The sequence below is a fragment of the Orcinus orca genome, chromosome 10 (assembly GCF_937001465.1).
Source record: "Orcinus orca chromosome 10, mOrcOrc1.1, whole genome shotgun sequence".
NCBI lineage: Eukaryota > Metazoa > Chordata > Mammalia > Artiodactyla > Delphinidae > Orcinus > Orcinus orca.
In genome coordinates this window covers 4,962,607-4,984,749 of record NC_064568.1, presented here as the reverse complement: position 1 = coordinate 4,984,749, position 22,143 = coordinate 4,962,607, and the positions used below count along the sequence as shown (strand labels likewise).

Sequence of the window (22,143 nt, the reverse complement as noted above, 5' to 3'; positions counted from 1 at the left end):
CCGGAGTCCAGAAGCACAGCTTCCTTGGGAGTGGTGATAAGGGAAGAACTTCCCTTGCCCGCTCTGGTCTCGCTGGCTGGATGGGTGGCGTCGAGAGTAATCACACTGCCTCCAGCAAGGGCATGCTTGCAGCTGACGCCACAGCCTCACGCCAGCCCCACCAGCAAACTCCTCAAACCCACCAGCAGCCAAGGCCAAGTAGAAAGCTCAGGAAAGCTGACAAGCCCCAGGACACTCCACTGGACAATTTGCCCCCTTGGGCGTTGGCTGTTTGCTGGAGAAAAGCTTAGGAGGGTTCCAGCTGGAACTCGGCAACAGGAAAAACAGGAAAAAGCTCTTTCTGTTAATTCAAAACAGTTTGGAATCCATTACAGTTCTTCCCAAACTTCCAAGATATGGGGAGGAAATTCACTGGATTTTACAATATATTTCTCGAGGCCGATTGTCATCGCCATCCTAATGACAGAGAAGCTGTAAATATTGGTGCAGCAGTCACAGATGGCAAGTCATCGAGCCTCCTCATTTACCCTCTTGGGTCTGGCTCGGTTATACAAACCTCCTATACAGCAGTTCCTCCTGTTTCCAGCCGTCCCATTCTTTCTCTGTGAAGCGATTTTGGACAGCTGCTCCTGGAGCGATCCTGTGCGTTTCTGCTGTTGAGTGGGCAGGGAGCATAGGGTACAGGAAGGGGGAACTGTTCACACGTGTACATCTACAGATCAAGGAAGAGGGGATATTCTGTGACGGTTGGAAAACTCCTAGACCTCTCAGGTCAATACCATGGAGCTCTGTTTCTTACCCTTGGTCCTGACTTGTATGTGTATCAATATATACTTTTTAATTTGTTGGAATTAGAATAGAATCAAAGTACAGCACCTGGCCCAGAATAAGTACTAATACATCCTTGTTGAATGAATAGTAATCAAATATTAATAATAATAATACTGCCATTTATTGAATACTTCATTGTGAACCAGAATAGATGCTAAGCACGTTACCTGCATTCTGAATCTTTAATTTTTCCTGCAATTCTAGAAAGTCTCTCATTATCCCCATTTTATAGATGGAGAAAACAGAAGTTTAGAGAGATTAAGCAATTTTCCCAAGGTCCCAGAGCTACTAATCAGTGAGGCCAAGGTCTGATCCAATCTGACCTTAAAACGGATGCCCTTAACTGCCACTGCCTTTTGTGTATTGAGATGTGGAAGCATCCCAGTTACTTACCTTGGACTTGGGGTTCTTTGGCAATTATCAAAAACTACCCATTTCCATATTGCCCCCAAGTATTTTAATCAAACATTTCCCGTTATAGTCCAGATATTACTACTTCCTGCTATCCAAAGCCCTTCTCAAGACACCATTTGTACCTGACTGCCTAACAAAATTACACCCCAGGTTTGAGAACTGTTCTGGGACGGAACAGAGCCCAGGGTTAATGCCGAGACTGGTGCTGGTTCTTCCATTTGTTCCAGTAGCACAGCCCCCGTTCGCAGAGCTCCCTGCAGAAGCTGACCGTAAGCTTTAAGTACCTAAGTAAATATGTCCGAGCTTAACCAGATACCATCTTATAGCAGGTTCCGATGGAGAGAAGTGGTTGCAGGAGAATTTGTGAGAGAAATTTAAAATTGTTAACAATACCTTCCAGTACCTTAATTTCTTCCTGCCGTTCGGAGACAATCCCAACGTCACTCCTCCCGTTCGTGTACAGGGGCCCCCTCTCCCTCCAGCTCAGAGAGCACTAAGGATCCGCAGGACAGAGCGGGAGGGGCTCTGGGCTTGTGGGTGTCCGGCTCCCCTCCCCGTCCCTAAGTGCCCTCCAAAATCTTGAGGATAGTGACAGCTCGTGTGTAATCCTTCCATTTTAATGCGGAACTGTTTCTACCAGTTAGAAGGGACAGCCGAGCTCTCCTCTGGAACAAAAGATAGAGGGCACGTGCCTGAGTGGGCCTGTGCTGTTCTTGAGGAAACGCCAGCTCAGGGGCCCTCTGATTCTCCACAGCCCAGTGGCCCCCATGTCTTCTTTGTCTGTTGGCATCATCCTTACTAGTTAACTGGGGGGAGACAAAACCAAAAATATTTGAAAACTGAGGCATTAATAATACTATGAAGAACAAGAGGCCCACTTTCTTCCATTCTCCTGTGGCAGTTAAATATTCAGCTACTTTATCCACACAGTGTTTCTGGACAAGACGTAGGCTGGGGTCTGAGTGGTAGAAGTTGTTTTTCTGACGGTTCTCGTGATATTGAGAATAAACACAGACATCTGATTTCTCATGTGACTGAGCGTTGAGCAGGGCAGTTGAAGAGTGTTGATGACATGGTTCATATCTTCCATCTGGCCCATGATTGTGTCAGAGAGTACTTGCCTTCATTTATTAATTGAAAACTATTGAATGGGCACCTGCTCTGTGTCTGTATGGTGTATGGCACTGCTCCTTTCGCCTGCTGTCCTGGTCTCCACACTATGCTGCCATGACCAGTGGGCAAATCCTGTCAGGTGGCCAGGATGGCTTTGAGTAATGACTCAGTGTGGGTTATCTAGAAATGCCCCATTCGTTCACTCTTCTCATAACCTCACACACTTGGTTTAGACAGAGGGAGGTATATTTGTAAGTTCTCAGCTGGCACCCAAATTCTCAAAACCAGAGAATTGGGGGTGGGTGTGGGTAGGGAGAAGAGAAACACACTAGAATCATCTGAGAAACTTGAACTACACACACTCGCGTGCACGCGCGCACGCACAGAGAGGCTTTTGTCATTTGTGGGACATTGAAGCATCTTTATGTGTGGCTGCTTCAGAGATAAAATCCCCTCCTAACCCCAGGCCTGGTAGGCTGGGATCATTCGCTGTACTTGACCTCAGAGACAGACATGGGCTTGAAAGCCAAACTGCTGAGTCATTCCTGTCCCCACACCAGCATCTTGGAAGAGGCTCCGCCAGCCAGTCAGCGGGCCGCTTTGGGGAGCACTTTATCATTTTGGGCTCTCACAATGTGTGTTTAAACTCTGGGTGACCCCAGGCAGACTTCCAGACTGGCACGGCACTCAGACAGATCCTCCGCAAGTGAGGAAGAGTGAAACCGGCCCCGGTTCCAGAGGCCGGCGCAGGTGTTGAGGCGCCCCGCGCTCCGGGTAGAGCGCCTTCCCCCAGGGTCCCGCCGCGTCACCCACCGGTGCACCGGGAGAGGCAGGCTGGGGCGGTGGGGGCCTGTGGGCTCCCCAAACCCCGCACCCCACCACTTACTGGATGTGTTATTTACCTACCTGAGCCTGAATTCCTTATCAGTTCCCTAAGTAAATGAAAGAACATTCTGTGAAGCCTCTGGCACGATGCCTGGGCCGTGGTAAGCACACGATAACTGCTCATTTTCCCTCTTCCCTGTACTGTATAATTTGAAGTAGCTGCACACAATCCTGCCAGAGGATTGCTTGAAATTTCACCAATAGCATTCTTAAACTCCCTTAGTACCGTATAAACACTCCTAAGGAGATAGCAGCTAATCCCTGTATCAGCTATCACTTTAAGGGGATTAGCTGTGGATTGAGAACAAAACCCCAAGGGACAGAGATACCGGAGGGAGGGAAGGGAGGGGAGAGCTCTGGGCCTTGCTGCCCCTGAAGGAGGTACTGACGAGCAGGAGTGTGGTGGGGGATTCTGTAAAGTTTGGGGGACATTATGTGTTAAGAGGTCACATTTAGAGGTTGGAGATCACGCCTATGTTTTGAGGTCACAGGTTCTTCTCCAAGACGTTGGAAAGGAAGACGTGGGGGGAGGGGAGAGGTGCAGAGAACAAATCCTTGGCCACTTTTTATTTTGTTGACTCCCTTTGGTGTGCCGTTGGCATTTCTAGAGGTTAAGGAAGCAAGGGAGAGTCATTGGATTCGGAGCCTGCGTGTGTCGGGCCCGCTGGGGAAGAAGAAATCACTCCCCATCTTTCCGCTCGAGCCTGGTTCCTCTACCTCCCGGTCTTGATCAGAGCTGGTGTGGGACGTAGAAGGGGCAGAAATTTATCTGCATCCCTCAGCTTGAGGGGAGCCTGCTGCTCCCCTGGTCTGGACGCAGAGAAGGGGAGCAAACCATGGGGCTGAGCTTCACTTGAGTGACCACAAATGACCAGAACGAGGGGACCCAAACCCCTGGTGAAAGGAGGTAGGAAAGATGGGACTTCCCAAGGGCAGGACGGGAGCCTCTGGTCCCCTTTCCATTCTGAAAGAGCTGGAAATAAAACAGGCCCCACGCTCCATTCACTGCAGGTGCTATTGAGAGATGAACCGAGCTCTGAACGCGGCAGAGGGGAGGCGCTGCCCACCTTGTTACCAGATACTTTTGTGTTCTGTGCTGTAGTTGGGGAGGTGGCTTTTGGAGGTGGTACTTGAGCATTTGAGGTGGGGGGACTTGGTGTGCAATTGCTACTTAATGGGCAGATAAAAGAAAATACGGCCTGGGCTTGGTCTCATTTTGGTGGTGGTCACCCGCGCCCTCCATCGTAGCCAAATCGTACGTGTCATTGCTGTGTCATTTTGCGGTTGTCATTTGGACACAGACAGAGAAAGCATTTATTTAACTGTTGTTTAACAGGGATATGTTAGGACGGGGACCACGTCAGAGGCAAGGACTCCACTAGCCACACGTGCGTTCACGGCAGACATGCTTGTCACCGATGATCTTTATCTGGCCGGTACAAGATCTCTGTCCTGTTGTTCCCTTTCCCTGATAGCAGCCATCAGCCACATTTCTCCCCAAATCATCCATTGTTCACACTTCTGATTAATTTAGACTGGCCTTGCTAGGATTCTAGACACCACATCCCCAGCAAGGTGCGGTCCCAGGAGTGGAAAGGGAAAAGCATCTAGAAGGCGGGGTGGAGAAGAAGGGAGCAATTAAGGGCGAAAGAATAGGAAAGAATAGGAAAGATAGGAAAGAATAGGAGAAGACCCAAGAGCATCGCAGAAATGAGAGGAGGAGAAAGGTAAGAAAGAAAAGAGGCACGTTGGATTGTACTGTTACGCTAGTGCAAATAGAAATAGCTACCTTCCCGTGTGTCAGACGCTGCGCTGAGCACCTTCCGTCTAGTAACTCATTTCATCCTCTCGACGACACTGCGAGCTAGATTACTGTCACGTCTCCATCTTTTAAATGAGGAAACCGAGGTACAGAGAGGTTAAGGAACTCGCCCGAGATTACCCAGCAAGTAAGTTTTCAGGTTGAGATTCCAACTGCTTCTCACTACACCGGTGGTGTTTGCTCTCAGCTTCCCATTAGAATCACCTGAAAGCCTTTAGGAACGTTGGCGGTCATACCTCAGGCCAGGTCAATCGGAGTCTCTCAAGATGGGACCCAGGTATTAGTTTGCGTGTTTTTAATTTCCCCAGATGATTTCGGTGTGGAGGCAGAGTTGAGAATCAAGCCCGCACTTGGTCAAGCCCCGGTTCAAATTTAAATATGAAAAGAACATGGGAAACATTCTTAGGTTATTGTCTCTTAGCGGTAGGATGGTGGGAGGGAATTGCTACAGGCCAGACCAGTTTACCAAAGACAAACTTGGGTGAATTCAGAGTTTTGCCTCATGATCCCCATGATCCTGACAGTTAGACCAGGAAAGGACCGCAGAATCCCTAACACCGTCTCTAAGGAAGAAGTGAATTTCGGCTCAGGGGCTTCTCTGTTTCATTATTGTTCTCAGTCCTGCTTACATGTGCTCAACTACAAGAATGAGAACTTGCCCCAAACCCCAAACGTGTATCTGCATCAGGAATCATTTTCTCACGCTCCTGAACTTACGCTCTACCAATAACAGCTCAGAAACCTCCCATTTCCCAACTGCACACATGCCACCCCACCCCTGTTTACGCTCCGGACCCCATTCCTGTGGAAACTGCCTCTGTCTGAACAAACACAGAGAATAGTAAAATGTTACAAAGCTCCTTTACCTGACTCCTTCTAACCATGACCTTAGGAAAGAAACACCACCGTCGCCTTGAAAATTCAGCCAAAACCCAGAAAGATAAGATGACTTGTCCAAAGTCACATGGAAGCCAAGTGGAGGAGAGATGAGATCAAGTCCTCAGTTTCCAAATCCACTCCTCTTTTTAACACATCTGTGAACTTAGGAAGCAATGGAATAAAGGAAATTGGGGAGCAAGAGTAAAAGGAAGTGAAATGCAAAGTGTGAGCTCCCGAAGGAGCTCCACCCCCCTTCAGTTTCAGCCCACACCCGAGCTAAGTTTTTTCATTGCCTTCGGATCAATTTACAGCTGCCCAGCTATCAGACTTCTTTTTCCTAAATGCCCTGGGTGCAATCCTTTTCCGATTTGTCTCCATCAGAAAGAAATCCAATAGGAAAAAACTGGGAACAGCATGACAGCAGCAACTAGAAAAGAAACAATACCATGCGCTTTGATTTGTCTGCGTCTCCTTCAGGAGATGCCGCTGTGGACATCTGGTTCCCTAACCGAGACCCCTCCTGAGAAAATCTGGTCTAGGGAAATGCCTGGCCCAGGTGGGCAGATCCCAGGAGGGTCCAGAGAATTTGAATCTGCTTCAGATAAGCTCTTCACTTAACAGAACCAGATCTGGATAAGATGGGAGCTTTGTAGATTTGCCCACAATCAACAGTGCTCTCTAATCAATTCCAGCGCTGCACGATGGGGACCGGAAAGGTTTCTTTCCCAATTCTTTGCAGCCTGGGGAGTAAGGAACCGGTAATTGACTCCAGCTTCCTCGAGTGTTGGGTCCTGTAGCCTGAGTCAGCACGCACTTTCCCAAAAGGGCTTTCTAGGCAACCTAGGGCCAATGAAGGAGGTCCCTTGACCCTGATCCCATTCTAGACCCCAACTCTAACCCTCAGCAGGGTGTAGGGAGAGGACCTCAGACCAGCCTCCTAAGAGCAACACCTTAGCAGGCCCTGGGCCAATGGGAAAGGGAGAGGGAGGAGAAGGGACCCAGGACGGCTGGGTCTTTAGACAGATTTCTGTGGCACGTTTGTGGTGCCCAGCTTAGCTCAGTATGTGTTCAAGTGTGAGTAGAAGGAAAGTGGAAAGAGAAAGCCAGGCAGGGGAAGCAGGGAAGGCCTTGGAGCTGACTGGAGGGTAAAGGGTGGGGACAACCCTGACAAATCCGTTTTGCCCTTGACCCTAGGGAGTGCTTAAGACCAAAGGAAGCTTTTTTGCTTTTTAAATAAGCCAAATGTTTTAAGTTTAATGTGTAAGCCCGTTGATATACTTTTCTATTTAGATTTTGAGTTAATTTCCCCAGTTTAATTATGTGACTTTTGTAAAGGGAATTACACATAAGAATAAAGCTTACAACTTTTGAACTAGGGTCTTAGAGATCACCTCTCTAATCCAGTCCTTTTCGTTTACAGAGGAGAAAATTGAGGCGCAGTGAACTTGGTCAGTTTGCCCAAGGTCACAGAACTGGTTAGTGAGAGACCTAAAAGTAGAGCGACCACTTTCCCGCTCTCCTGCCCTCCGTTCTTGCCTTGACTGAGGCTCCGTAAGGGCGACAGTGGGACAGATCTGTAAATGATCTAACTTGTCACTAGAGAAAATATAAATCAGTGGCCACAAAATTTCAGCCAAACTTCATCTGTCACATCATAAAAAATAACTTGCCAAAGAGAGGTTTGAAAATCCAAACCAGATCCTTCTCCACTCCTAGAGGGAACAGTTCCATTGTACTGCACGGCAGCCAAGTGTTTCCAGCAAACCGATCAGCTGCATTTGAGGGTTTGCTTGTTTGAACTGTCACGATAAATGAAACCTAGTAGATTAGCATAACCTCTTCTGCAGAAGTTCTGACCCCACGGATGCTGCTCTAGAGGAAGGAGAGAAGGCTCTGAGGGGCCGGGGCCCCAGCAAGCAGAGGGTCTGCACAAGGGTGTACACCGACGCCTCGACACAAAATGCTGCCACTGCCAACGCACATGCATTTGCTGTCCAGTCCAGGCCTTTGAAATCTGGCACGTCTGTTCAGGGGGAGGATCGGCAACCATTAAACCCAAGGCACCAATCCAGGATCTGGTTTTCCTTGAAGTGTCAGGGGGTTTCATTATTGCATAGCAACTGTGAGAAAGGACAACTCCTCCAGGGGTGTGATTCTCTAGGCCAGGACTAAATCATCTGTTTCATTCTCAGAAGCTGAGATTCTTGCTAATGTTTCCAAAATTAAGTGCTGAAATTGAAAAAAAAAAAAAAAATTACTCCAGTCAATGGGAGATGTTGGAGAAGTTGAGGGGAGAAAAATCAAACTACAGGTAACTTTCTGTCTGTAATTTATAAAAAGAAAAAAGAAAAAAAAATTTAAGAACATGTTTAGAGTTCCGAAAATCCCACCTGAGATCATCCTCACCTTGCTCTCCTGTGTCTCGCCTCAGCGGGTAAAGGTTGCTCGAGTTTACTAAATACAGGAAAACGCTACTTCCGGAGACTTCTTCTTTGTGCATTGATCCTGCCTTTAGGCTTGTTCACCAACCAGAAGAACTGTACTTTTCAATTCAGGACTCTTGGCTAGAACAGCCTTCTCACTCATAAACTCAGCCAACTGAGTGCTTCCTGTGTTTCCACTGGAGCCTCAGAGATGATCAAGACATAGTCTCTGCCCTCTGATCTCTCGTGGCCAAGTAGGGGAGATGAACAAGAAAATCAGTACCTATAATACAAGGTAATAAGAGTTAAGAGTATAGCATTCGGAATCAGATTCAAATTTCAGCAGTGCTGTTTACTAGCGAGTGGCAGATCTTGGGCAGGATCTAACTCCTTTCTCTAAATCTTCATTTTCCCCTCCTTAAAGCACTGACCTCATGGAGTTATTGTGGAGATTAAATGATATATTGTATATAAAGCCTTCAGTACGATTTTTGGGAAATGATAACCACTCAATAAATGTAGTCTACTAGGATAGTAGCAATTGAGGTGTTTGTAGAATGCTATGAGGACCAGAGAAAGGGGATTGGAAGAACAGGGGCAAGGAAGGGATGACCTCCAGGAAGGCTCCAGGACATAAGGACACGGGCTAGATTTTGAAGAGTAGGTTGAAATCAGTAGGATGGTTGGAGGGAAGGTGAGACTGCTCCCAGCAGGAGGAACAGAACGTGCCTAAGCACAGTTAGGACAGAATGTAGGATGTTTGAGGGACTTGGTGTGGAAAGGGCTTAAGCAAAGGCACAATGATAAACGGAGGCAAGACAATGAGGAACATTAAAAAGAGAAGTAAAAACGTTTATACAGTGCTTTAGTTTACAGTAAAGGGGAGAAGAGTTAAAATGAGAAAAAGAGGGTGATTGGCCTTCAAGAGCTAAAATTTGGAATCAGTACAAGGTATCAAGTGAGTGACCTGAATGTCATACATGATCTCTGTGCCCCTCTGCTGAGCCTTAATGAGAAAACCTTATATTCTAACCAGACTTAGAAATTAGAAAAAACAAAAACAAACTCAGACTTTCCACTTGGAAATCTAAAAACATGTCTCTGTATGACTCTTAGATTAAAAGTGAAATCAAAATAGTAAAACAGACTATTTAGAAAAGAACTGTGAGAGTATGATTTACCAGAGCCTATGGGGTGAAACAGAAGTGACACTCAGAGGAAATTTTAGAGCCTTAAACTCATCTATCAGAAAATAAGAAATACTGAAACTAAATGAATTAAGCATTCAACCCAAGAAATGAGAAAAAGAGGAAAAGAAAAAAAACCTAAAGAAAGTTAAAAGAATGAATTAGCTAAATTGAAAACAAAAGGCAATTTTCAAAAACAGAGTTGATCAGTAAAACCAGGAGTTGTGCTTTTTTAAAAAGCAAAAAATAGATAAGCCTTTGGCAAGTCAAATTTTTAAGTGAGACAGTACACAAGTAAAAAGCATTCAGTTAAAGGAGGTATATATAAGAATAATAAAAGATTCAGATTCTAAGAGAATATTATGTACAACTTTATTCCAATATAAATTACTAAAATTTTCCTTTATAAGTAGTAGAAAACCTGAATAAATTAAAAGCTATAGGAGGAAAATTAAAGATAGTCAAAGATTTACCACCAGGCTCAGATGGTTCTGCAAATAAGTTCCAAGAAACCATCAAGGACTAGATCATCACTACATAGAAACAGAAGGAAAACTTCTCAAGTCAGTCAATAAGACTAGTTAACATTTATGACCAAAAGAGGCAAAAGGTAGCACACACACACACAAAAAGACTCTGGACCAATCTCACAAATTTAAAAACCCTAAATAAAATATTAGCAAACAAATGCAAGAGTATAAGAAAACCTATTAATGTAATTCACTACACTAGATTAAGATAAAACCATATGGTCATCACTCTAGGTAGAAAAACTTTAAAACATTTGATGAAATGCAACAACATTCCTGACTAAAACAAACACTTTAAAACTATTGGGGAGCCAGGAGAAAAACCTATCCACCATAATCCAGTAAACATCATACTTGTGGTAAACCATTAGAAGCATTTCCTTCAAGGTTAGGAATAAAACACGAATGCCTCCCAACACTACTATTATTTGATACCATACTAGAGACATTAGCCAATGCAGTATGGCAAGAAAAAGAAATGAGAACTATAAACACTGGAAAAGAAGAAATAAATAAAACGATGATTATTTGCAGATGCAATTGTCTGTCCAAAAAATTTTTTAAATCCGTGATAAAAACTATTTGAATTGACAAGAGTGAAATTGGAATAGATTCAATATAACAAAGCCAATCGTTTTTTTCTAAACATCAGCAGGGATACATTAGAAAATGTAATGAAAAAGAAGTATAGAATACAAGAAAGTAAAGAAGTAAAAGTAAAGAAGAATACTAGAAAGTATTTAAGGTTGAATCTAAAAAGATCTACATGAAGCAAAAACATTAAAAACTTAAAAGTAATTTAAGCTTGCCATTTAAAAGTTCAAATAAGGAAAAGTATAAAGAAGAAAGTGAACATTACCTGCAACCTCACTAATCAGAAGAAGCCTATGTTAAAATCTGGTCTGTCCTTCCCAAGTGTAACAGTATTTGAAAACTATGTCTTGTCTCTTCGAAAATGCATGAGCTATATTAAGCAAAAAGAAGACAAAAATGTGGGTTAAAAGTGTGTTTAAAGTAGTGGTAAGAAAGTAAGTAGAGGTTATAAAACATAGACTCATCAGGAAGGAACAGAAGTTGAAAATGAGATTTCTGAGTGAGTAGAAACATGCCAGCAGAAGAGTCCCCCGTCTGGTGAGACAGTTGCCTTGCCACCCTCTTCTGTCAACTGGTCACACAGATTTAGTCTTGGCCGGGAAGAGAATGGCCCTGGAAAGAGCTTTGATAGTCTTGGTTTTCATTCCATTCTCCTTGTATGCAGTTCTTGCCCACTATCTGCTTTCCTTCCCTCCATACCCTATTTTAGAACCAAAGCAAAACCAACAAAAAGTGAGTTGTTTGGCTGAATATGCCTCAGATGTGGAGCCAGAGAATTTTGTAACTGAACCTGCTGTTCTGTCTTCCATTTCTGCTCCCCCAGACCGCCCCGGTTTGCTGAATGTGAAACCCATTGAGGACATACAAGACAACTTGCTGCAAGCCTTGGAGCTGCAGCTCAAGCTGAACCACCCCGAGTCCTCTCAGCTCTTTGCCAAGTTGCTCCAGAAGATGACAGACCTCAGACAGATTGTGACAGAACACGTGCAGCTGTTGCAAGTAATAAAGAAAACAGAGACGGACATGAGTCTTCACCCGCTTCTACAGGAAATATACAAGGACTTGTATTAGCAGAGAAGTCCGAGTTCACTGACAACATTTTCCTTCTTCCAATTGCACTATTATTTTGAGGGAAAAATCTGACACCTAAAATATTACTGTGAAAAAGCATTTGAAAAAGAAAAGGTTTTAGAATAATAGATCTATTTTATGCATATTGTTTATAAAGATACATTTACAATTTACTTTTAATATTAAAAATTATTACATCGTGAAATTGCTGTTGTATTTGAAGACTGAGTCTGCTGTGTCCCCCACTCCACCCTCCAGGCTTTTTTTCCTTTTATCTCCTCCCCCTTCCTTCCTTCCTTCCTTTTCTTTTTCCTTTCTTCCTTACACATGTGAAACACTATGAATGGAACTGCTGATCAATTTTCATTCTCAGTCAAATGATTTTTTATACTCAATTTACAACTTTTCTGAACCTTCTATCTGCTTTAAAAATCACAACTAAGAATGGAACTTCAGGACCAAAAAACTGCTCAGAGCATGTGTTTTTCAACCCAGAAGTACTCGTTTGGGGCGTATCCCTAGGCCTACCAAGAATTCAATCTTCTTCCCCAATCCCAACCAAGATTTTCACTCACCAACAGCAGCCCTCTAACAATATACCAAGGCATGTGCAAATACCCAGTGGCAGGTATTAACGGCTAGATGCTGTGGGTAACACAGAAGTGTTATAAGATGTGGCACCTGCCAAAAAGAACTTACCATTGAATTGAGGAGAAAAGATGAATCCTTCTTAAAAACAGATTAAAATACACAGTACACCCATGTGCCAAATGAATGGTTCAGACTCCAAGTACTCTAAGAGTTCAAAGTAATGAAGATTGGAAAAGTCATGAGTGACTGTAAATTCATTCAGGTGGGCTTCAAAGGATGTGTTGGACTTGGGATAGGTAGACAGTGGAAGAGAAGACATTCTAGGAAAGCAAAATCGCAGGAATAACAACAACAGAAGGAAACAACCAAAACAAAACACGAATGAGGGAGAAGGGCCGCATTCTGGTCCCGACGTACGTGGAGCAATGTTGCTACAGGTATTCCTGCTGGCCTCCTTGGGACCACCTTGCCCAGGGAGCTGTGACTTTTGTAACCTCAAAGGCTCATTATCTGTTTAGGTAATGCATGCCTCCCCAGCAAAATAGATGATATGTTCCCTAAAAGCAGGGACCTTCTTGGCATAATGCACAGACTTGTTGATTGAGGCCACCAAGTTCATTAGCATTGCTTAGCCATGAACACATATGATGACTCCGAAGAACGCCTCTCAGCAAACTATGCTGAGGTCTCTCTTCTCTAGGATGACTGTTTCCACTGACTTAAATTATCCCCCTGCCGCTTCTCCCTTAGTTTATCTTTTCTCATGGTGTTGATACTGAGGAGGACATAACTTTCGAGGCTTTCAAGCCAAAATATCAGGAAAGACCTTTTCATCCTCTACCCCAAAATAAACAGATCTCCAAAGAGTCAGGTTAGAGCAGTGAGTCCTGACCCCAGCCCTAAATATGCAAGACTCCTAACCCTTTAGGAGAGACAGCTCCTGAGCTCAGACCTTTAGAACCAAAGGACTGAGGTCGTTGTATAAGTGACCTCAGAACGTTGGAAAGGAAAGTGACAAATTCAGTCCATCATGGGGCTGTTTTTTCTTCCCTTGATGCCAAGCAGCTAGCGGCTTCCCTGCTGTGCCTCCTGGAGAGTTATCATTGGGGGATCCTGAGAAAGTGCGGGCAGTAGACAAGGTGAGGATTCCACCTCAGAGGAGATCCCTTGTTTACGGGAGGGCTTGAACAAAGAGCCTTTCAGTGCAGCCACGGCCAGTCCAAAGCCTCTCCACGTTCTCGGGGCTGTCCTTGCCAACGCAGGGAAGAAGGGAGCCGCTCTCAGCTCTTTGGCACTGATGGTTAGCATTAAATAGCTTTTAAATCCTGGCAGCTTTCAGATTCCCATCTCTCTGACTTTTTCCCTGTGGTTTGGACGGTCATTTGCTAAATATTTTACGACACGTCCTATGCAGCCTCCAGAGCTCCCGCTCCACTCTCTGGACTCCCTCTCCCCCAGGATGATTCACAAGTTCATCAACAAATGTATCATCAGTTACTCACAGCACTTTCTCCGGACACAAACACACTTAGGGATTTGTGTTGACAAAAATAGGAAGAAAAGTAACCATGGTCAAGAGCCAAAAAAAAAAAAAAAGGAAGAAAGAAAGAAAAACGGTTTCGAGGCTCCCACAAGGGCCCTTCCCCAGCACCCGCCTTGGATACGGCCTGGCTCCTCCCCCATCTCCCCGCTGTCCGTGGAACACTGGAGCGGCGGGGCACCCAGGGCAGAAAGCGTATCTGCACACCCTGCTTCTCTAGACACGATCAGAAATGGGGGTGACCCAAGGGCTTCTTGCTGAGGAGCAAAGGACTGGGGCTCTTCAGTGAGAACTTGAGCTGGGAAGTCAGGCTGGTGCCACCCTGCAAATGCTCCGTCGTCAGCTCGGGGGCAGAACCGGAGTGTCAGCTACATCAACTCCGCTGAGGGCAGCAGGGCTGAGGGACCAGACTGCTCTGTAGGTTTACTTAGTTGCTCCTGGATTCCAGTGCCTTTTTCCGGGCCCCTCGAGGCTACCAGGCGAATCTTTTTTGTGGGCAGGCCCTAACTTGCTTGTGTCTCCTGCCGTGTGGTGCTGGTAAAGCAGGGCAGGGCTGACAAGGTTGGAAATTGACCCCCGGATACCTATTCCCTTGGAAAGAGTCAGGGTACACAAGTGAGTCCCTAAAAATGTAGGATCCCTGAGCCTTTAGGAGAGACCTCTTCTGAGCTCAGACCTCTAGAACCACAGACACGATCACATCAACCGACCTAGGACCTGGGGTGGGGATGAGACGCCTGTCTTCGCTAAGTGCCCACCCCCCTATTTTCCTCTTCCTTCACCCCAGCCCGGTCCTTGGCCCCTGGCCCCTGGTTGCCTCCATTTACGTAATTATCACTATTACTCTCTGTATATCCCCAGCCTTCGCTCTGTGCCTGTGCGTGCTAGGCCCTCCATTTAATGCTTATTGGAATGAAGGAAAATAGTGGCATCTTAGGAGTTTAGAAGCTGGTCAGATGCCATCTAATCCCACCTCATTCATCAAATGTATGCGCCGAGGATTCCCTGGTGGCGCAGTGGTTGAGAGTCCACCTGCCGATGCAGGGTACACGGGTTCGTGCCCCGGTCTGGGAAGATCCCACATGCCGCGGAGCGGCTGGGCCCGTGAGCCACGGCCGCTGAGCCTGCGCGTCCAGAGCCTGTGCTCCGCGACGGGAGAGGCCGCAACAGTGAGAGGCCTGCGTACCGCAAAAAAAAAAATATGCGCCGTTCGGTCGCGGTGGCGTCTGCCACCATGTGAAGGGGGCTGCGTCGAGGCCCTGCCCTCGAGGGGGCCACATAATGCTGATGAGATCAGATGTGCTGGTGATGAACTGTCTAGAGATGGGAAGAAGGGTTCACGGGGGATGTGGGGAGGCACGGAAGTGTCACAGTATTGAACAAGCTCAGAAAACAGCAAGAAGTTAGGGATGGCTGCCCTAGCGGAGGGAGTGAGACGTGCGTGTGGCCAAGTCAGCGTCGGGTTGGGACAGCCTCACGCTCCTTGCTGAGGAACCTCCTTGGACTGTATTTGTAGGCCGTAGCGATCCAGTGGATGTTGTCAGGCAGAAGAGGGACGTGATCAAATTTGCATTCTGGAAAGTCTCTCTAGAAGTCAGATCCCCTCTACACTACTTCCAATGGCTAGCCGACTGCTGAACAGCTGCCTGGAGGCAGGGGAAGCTCTCTCCATTCCAGACCCCTTGGTGATTTCCATCTCACAATCTCGTAGGCCCAGCTCTGCCCCTGGGGTCATGCATACCACATGCTTCTTCCTGCACCCTAGAGGTTCTGACTCACCGCATTACCTGGGGTCAGGTTACAGCCTTTGGCTGAAGGACCCTGCCACCCTCCCTGTCACTGGTCCCAGGAGCCAGGGCCTCTCATTCCCCTCACCACAAAGTTCCTGCACCTCGATGGCAAGGTCATTTCTACCCCATGTGCGCATCGTACACCCATTTCCAGACAGGCTCTGCATTTGTCCTGGAATTCCAGAAAGTTAGAGCTAAAGGAAACAACCCACTCAAAGGACAGAGGAAACCCTGAGGGTCAAAGAAGTTAAGCAACATGCCCAAGGTCCTAGGAGTCTAGGATTAATTTGCTCAAAGGTGTTGAATTACACAGTTTAACAAGAGAAGCTCAAAGGGACAAACATGAAGCTAGTATGAGTATCTGCACTGGGGAGCAAAGGAAAAGGATGGAATCAAGTCCTGAGAGGGATTATTGTGACAATCAAGAGATTATTGTATAAATATTGTATAACTATTGTATAAGTCACTTAGGACTGTGTCTGGCATATGGAAAACACAGCTTTTAGGGGAGACAGTATCCTCGTGTGACTGTTTTTTTTTTTTTTTTTTTTTTGTATTTTGGCCATGCCATGCAGCGTGCAGGATGGTTCCCCAACCAGGGATCGAACCCAGGCCTCTGTAGTGAAAGCGCTGAATCCTAACCACTAGGCCATCGGGGAACTTCCCTTCATGTGGACTTTACTGTTAGGCTGATTTGGGTTAAAACTCTAACTCCACTGCTTACTGGCTCTATGACCACATGGCTTTTGGCCAATCTCTTAACCTCTCTTTAGGTCTTAATTACCCGCATATGTAAAATGGGATAGTAATCCCCATCTTATAGGGTTATCATGATGATTAAATGTAATAGTGGTTGTAAAACACTTCACATGGTTTCTTGGCACATCTTAGCCAGTGAATCTGTGTTGGCTACAGACAACATTATTGCCCTTGTTATTAAAGTACCCTTCATTTAAGAAGGCTTCCTGAGCCCACGTGACAGTCTCTTCCTGTTCAAGTATCTGGGCCTTACCTGAATATCCTATAGATTCAAAGCCAGGTAAAGAGATTGGATTTCTACATTTGGCAGTACACTAAAAATACGTTCTCTCAAAAGCATTCTGCCCTCAATCCATAAGTACTAGGAGAAAATAATTATTTGAAACACAGCTGCTGTGTTCTGATTTAGAACAAATGCTGGGATGAGGCTAGGAAAACATTTTCTCCAAAAGTAGTGGGACTTTTCTCTTGTGACTTATGCTCCTAATTTTAGACTAATATTACATAGTTTGCATTTCCAGAGGGGTTATAAAGAATAAGAAAATTGCTAATTTGGGTCTGTAGGGAGTGGGCTGGGATATTTCCATCCCCTCTGGAGTTTTGTAAATATGTTCCAGGCCAAAAGTTCCCAGGAAAGGGTCATTCCTGGGATCTATTTTGTGCCACGGGCTGGGCTCAAGGAGGATCCAAGTGGCTTTCTGCTAGAGTCAGAAAACTGTGATCCTCTGGCTACTTGTCCACAATCCTGGAGGCCAGGAAGTATGTCTAGAGTATCCACTGTTTGAGGCTCAGCTCTGCCAGGTTCTAGGTGTGTAACCTTGGGCAAGTCACTTTCCTCTCTGGGGACATAGTACCTGGTCTATAGAAGCCCCTCAGCAAATTACATCTAATTCATCCATCATGAATAAAGGAACAGGTCTCAGTTGCCCCATCTGTAAAATGGGAATAATAGTACCTAGGCTGCGTGTCTTACAGAATATCACAGGAAGGAAGCAGGGCAGGCCTGATCACCATTATTCACAGATAAGAAAGTGAGACCCAGTGAGGTAAAGGAACTAGCCCAAGGTTACAGAAAAGAAAGGGAGGGGCAGAGCTAGGCTAGCCCTCCAGCTTCCTGAGGTCCACCCCGTCTAGGCTTCTTTTATAGAACAGCCCACCGTCTCTGCGAGAACAAAAGGCAGTGCTGCCTGTGCTGCCTGGGTGTCGAGCATAAGCCCACAGCATCAAAGACTTAAAGTCTGAGTGTTGGCTCTGCCATTTACTAGGTGTGCAATCTCAGGCAGGTTGCTTCCTGCCTCTGGACCTCAGCTTCAGCATCTAACTTGTGAAGACCTCGGTTCCTATAGGTTTCTGTAAGGAATAGAGATCATGTATGGGGGACACGCCTAGAGTTCCTAAGCAATTAGAATCTTCTAAATACAAGCACCTCCAACCTCACACAAGCTTGCTGGGTGCTGGTGCCCACCGGGGCACACTGGTGACCAGATGGTTTCTTCTCAGCCAGAGGAGAAATCCTGATTCCAGCCTGTGAGGCGTGTGCAGCGCTGGCCCGGGTTCTGACAGCAATTTGCCCAGGCCCTCGGGAAGGCACTTTCCCTGAGCCTCAGGTTCCTCATCTACACAGTCAGAGGCTCCGTTCTCTCCACTTTGGGGCTCTGCTGCCCCAGGACCTTGGGGTGGAGGGAGGGGAAGCTGGAGGGGAGGGGGCTTGGCTGACCCTCGGAGCCTGTCTGTGTTCCCTGCGGCCCGGGCGCGCCCTCCCCTCCGCGGCCCCCTGGACCGGTCGGCAGCCAGTGCTCCTCGGGGGCTGGGCTGCTCCAGCGGAGGGGGCGCCGGCGAGGGGCGAGGGCCGGGGGGCCGCGGAGGCGCCGGTTCCCACCCAGGGCTGAGGGGAGGGGGGCGTCGTGCTGAGTCAGCGGCTGGCTGCCCTGCGCTGGGGCTCCCTGGCCTCGGGGCCTGCCAGCTGAGCCCCGGCCAGGAGCCCCCGGGAGCCCCGCTGCGATCGATGACGCTGCCGCTGCTGCCACGGCAGCGGCAGCGGGAACCGGGCCCCGAAAAAGCGTCTTCCCAGCCAGGCCTCCCAGGGCTCCGGGGGGACCAGCTGTCGGTGCAGGGGCGGCCTCCTTCGGGCAGGATCCTGGCCAGCGCCACCTCTGCCCTCCCCGCCTCCCCGCTAGATCCCCTAATGATGGTCATTATTCCTCTCACCCATGCAAGCTTTACTTATAAACTGCTTTGCAGCCATTTAATCCTTCCAGAAACCCAGTGAGGTAGTTTATGAGTCAGGGCCGCACAGCAAATAAACAGCTCACTCAGAAGGGACCATTGGGGAGAGTTTAGTGCGGGACTATTTGCAAAGTTGAGGGGGGTGGGCGGTGTCATGGGAAACCAGTAAAGCTGGTGAGACACCCCAAGGCTAGCCAGGGCCGCGGGGAAGGGGGAAGGTTACTAAAACCCGAGAAAGGCAGCTGTAAGAGAGGGCTCCCTGCAGGAGCCTGGGCCCAGGGAACTGAGGGGCCCCATCACTGAGTCCCCCAGATGGCAGAGAGCAGCTGGGGGATAAGGACCCCATCCCCTCTCTCCTCCTATCCTCCCATCTCAGTCTCCCATTGGCCACATCCTACCGGAAGCCAGAGAACAAAAGAGCCCGCAGATAGGACCCATGATCCCCCCTACGACTCAGCCCCTGGGGCACAGGCAGGGTAGAGAAGGGGGTGGGTCGGGGGTGAACCTGCAGGGCAGGTAGAATCCAGCACAGGTGGGAGGTGTCACTAAGCCCACGATACTGGAAAAGGAAGCAGAGACTCTTAAATCTGAGGTCACAGAACAGTAACTGCCCATCCTGGGATTCAAGCTCGGGTGCGTCCAGCTCCAAAGCCCTAGTTCTTTCCACTGTATTAGACCAGCTGTGAGAGCAGACCGAGGGGACCAGGGCAAGAAGACGGGAGGGTTGATTCATTCAGCATCTCCTAGCCAGGGTGTCCTGGTATCCGGGAACCCACCCCATCTCATTCAGTGCTTCCTGACTCATTTCCATGATATTCCCTGGAGACCTGAGGAGTGTAGCTTAAAGCAGCCCATGCGTGTTTTATCTCTAAAGTTAACGTAAACTTTATAGTTTACTCTACCAAATATATATATATTTTTTTTAATTGTTTAAAATAAAAATAACTTAAAAGTTACTTTATTGCTACCTACCCCAAAAGTTCAAGGAGAAAGAGACCCTCCAGGGAGGGGTGCTACACTTTTTCTCTGGCTTCAGGTGCCCCTAAAATAAGGCTGTGTACCCCACTGTGAGAAGCACAGAGAAGTCCTTTAGGGAAAGAAGTTCCTTGCCCAACATCACACAGCTAATAATCATACTTGGAATCCCGTGACCCTGCTCCCTGCATGGTTGAGAGAAAGGAAATCGGGCCACATGGAGCCCAGGAGAGAGTCTCAGAAGGGAAGGTGGTCACTAGTGGTCGGCCTGAGAGGGCGGAGGGGGAAGAGATTTGAGCTTGGTGTCAGCCTATGTCCACTGGGTTCTCCGTCCCCAGCTCTGGGGACACTCAGAGGAGCCTGGTGAGGCTCGTGTCCTCAAGGAGCTCACACCCCGAGGAGACGGGCATAGAAGCTGGTAGAAGGGCTGGGAGGCAGGCGGTCCCACCAGGCAAGTGGCAGGAAGTCGAAGGGCTGGGAGGCAGGCAGGTGGGTTCAGAGCCCCAGCCTTGCCCCTTCTTGGCTGTATGACCTTGGGCAAGTCGTACGGCCTTCCTAGGCTTCTGATCCGTCCTTTACAACTGGGCAAGCTCCTGCCTACCTCATAAGCTAGTGGGAGGAAGCACGCGGTGCCGCGTGGCAGCACCTGCACCGACAGCACACGTGAATTGGTTGGCATCTCCTTACGATGATAAGCCCTGGGCTGGAGGGCTGTGCGGCCACGGCTGGATGGGACGGCCGCACTCCCCCAACCAAAAGTTGCATTTCTTGGTCCAACGTCAAAAGAGGTTCTCTCAGATCTCCTGGATGATCTGAGCTCTGTGGTTTCTGTCGCCGTGCAGCTGTGGGAGAGGTTTAACTCTGCCCGGGGCGGGGGTGGCTAGGGAAGGCTTCACAGAGGAGGTGCCCTTTGAGATGGACCGAGAGGATGTATGAGGGTCTTCCCGGGAGACAGGGGAGGGTTGTCCAGGCAAAGGCGAGTGGCATGTTGGGAAGGGTGAGTGTTTTGGTGTAGGTGGAACAGAAGCGGGGAAGGAGAAATGGCTGGAATCAAATTAGGGCGGGGCCCCTACCGACAGATGGAGGGGTTCGGACTTCATCCCAGGGGGAGAGCAGAGCCATGGAGACTTTAAGCAGGGAGGTGGCAGTTGAGGTACTCGCTCTAGCGACCCCTCTGTCAGCAAGCGAGGAGATGGGACATGATGGGAAGGGGGGGAGACCTCTAGAGGCTATGACAGTTATGAGACAAGAAGAGATTGTGGCCCAAGTGAGGGGGCACATTAGCCATGAGGACAGAAGGAGAGGAGAGATCTGGGAACCAGTCCAGGCTCGGCTTCAGGTAGGGGTGACAGAGGGTGATTCTCAGGGTTTGATGTGGGTGACACGGAAAGACATGCTTTTTATCGAGATGGGGGCTTGTTTGCGGGAAGGAGCAGGAGCTCTGCTCTAGAAATACTGCGGTGGTGATGGGGACACTTGTTAGTCATCGGGGCGGGGAGGGCTCATTAGCTGTCACACAGATGGGTGTGTGCAGCTCAGCGGGAGGTGGGCTTGGGGGGCCACGTGGGCACGATGGAGGAGGGTGAGGACAGCAACAGGAAAGGAGACCAAGTAATATTCCAAAAATCCATTTGACTCCCTAAGCCCTGTTTTCCCACCAGGGTCAATAGGAGATTTGACTTTCTCCGTTTTCTTTTTATCTATTGGCTCCATAATATTTATTGAGTGCCTTCTACGTGCTGCGGGCCGTTGGAGAAATAGGATTCTATTCAACGGCCAGTTCTTCAGAGCCTCCCGTGGGCAAAGTCACACGCCATCCCACTTCCCCTAAGAGTGACCGTCAGGGATGAACAGTATTCTTTCCATTTCACTCTCACCTCCAGGAATGGGGTTAGGGGCTGCATGCATGGGTCCCCGTGGGCATCCCATGGGGCCTCTGCACGCAGAAGCGCCACTTCATAGATGCTTTGCTCTGGCTCCTCTGTAGGACTCAGTACTCTCCCATAACTCAACAGAAACCTCCCCTGAGCTCCTCGCTCTCCTTTTAGAGAGAGTTTTATTATCAGGAAGCCGTGGCCCAGACAGACGGCGGGGCCCAGGGCCAGAGTCCTTTCACTCTTAGATTCCTCTTCCTCCAGTTCCCAGCCTGGAAGAACCCCCCTCCCATCCAGCCTCACCCCAGCCTGTGTCCCTGGACCTCAGCTGGAGCCCCAGACTAGACTCGCCGTGATTGAAATTCAGCCCCTGATCTGATTCCCTGGGTATTCTTTACACCCCATTTTTTCCAGGCCTGAAACCTTGGGGCCTTGGTTTTTTTCATCAGTAAAATGGACATGATTGCCAGTTTACAGATGGAACAAGGCTGTTTGGAGGATCAAATGAGATACTGGGAGGAGAAAGTGCTTTGCAAACACTGTAAACTAGAAGTCATGGGGCCACTGAGCTCCTGTCACTCTTTTTAGAGCCGTGTCCCCACCTGCGTCCCTGAGTCCGGCCCCAAGGCAGGAGCTCTC

General features: G+C 48.0%; 1 protein-coding gene across 11 annotated transcripts in view; it reads left to right on the top strand.

The window, feature by feature from the left end:
- The window catches only part of LOC101272154 (peroxisome proliferator-activated receptor gamma), a 221,340-nt gene that overhangs the window by 117,027 nt on the left and 82,170 nt on the right, over positions 1-22,143 (top strand). For 2 of the 11 annotated variants that reach the window (XM_004284288.4, XM_033414117.1), the window contains one exon: positions 11,502-11,954. The exons of the other annotated variants lie outside the window; for them this stretch is intronic. In XM_004284288.4, coding sequence (XP_004284336.1) covers positions 11,502-11,749 — 248 coding nt within the window. In that variant the 3' untranslated portion in view covers positions 11,750-11,954. Of the gene's footprint in view, positions 1-11,501; positions 11,955-22,143 lie in introns of those variants that run through there. 11 annotated transcript variants of the gene reach the window in all.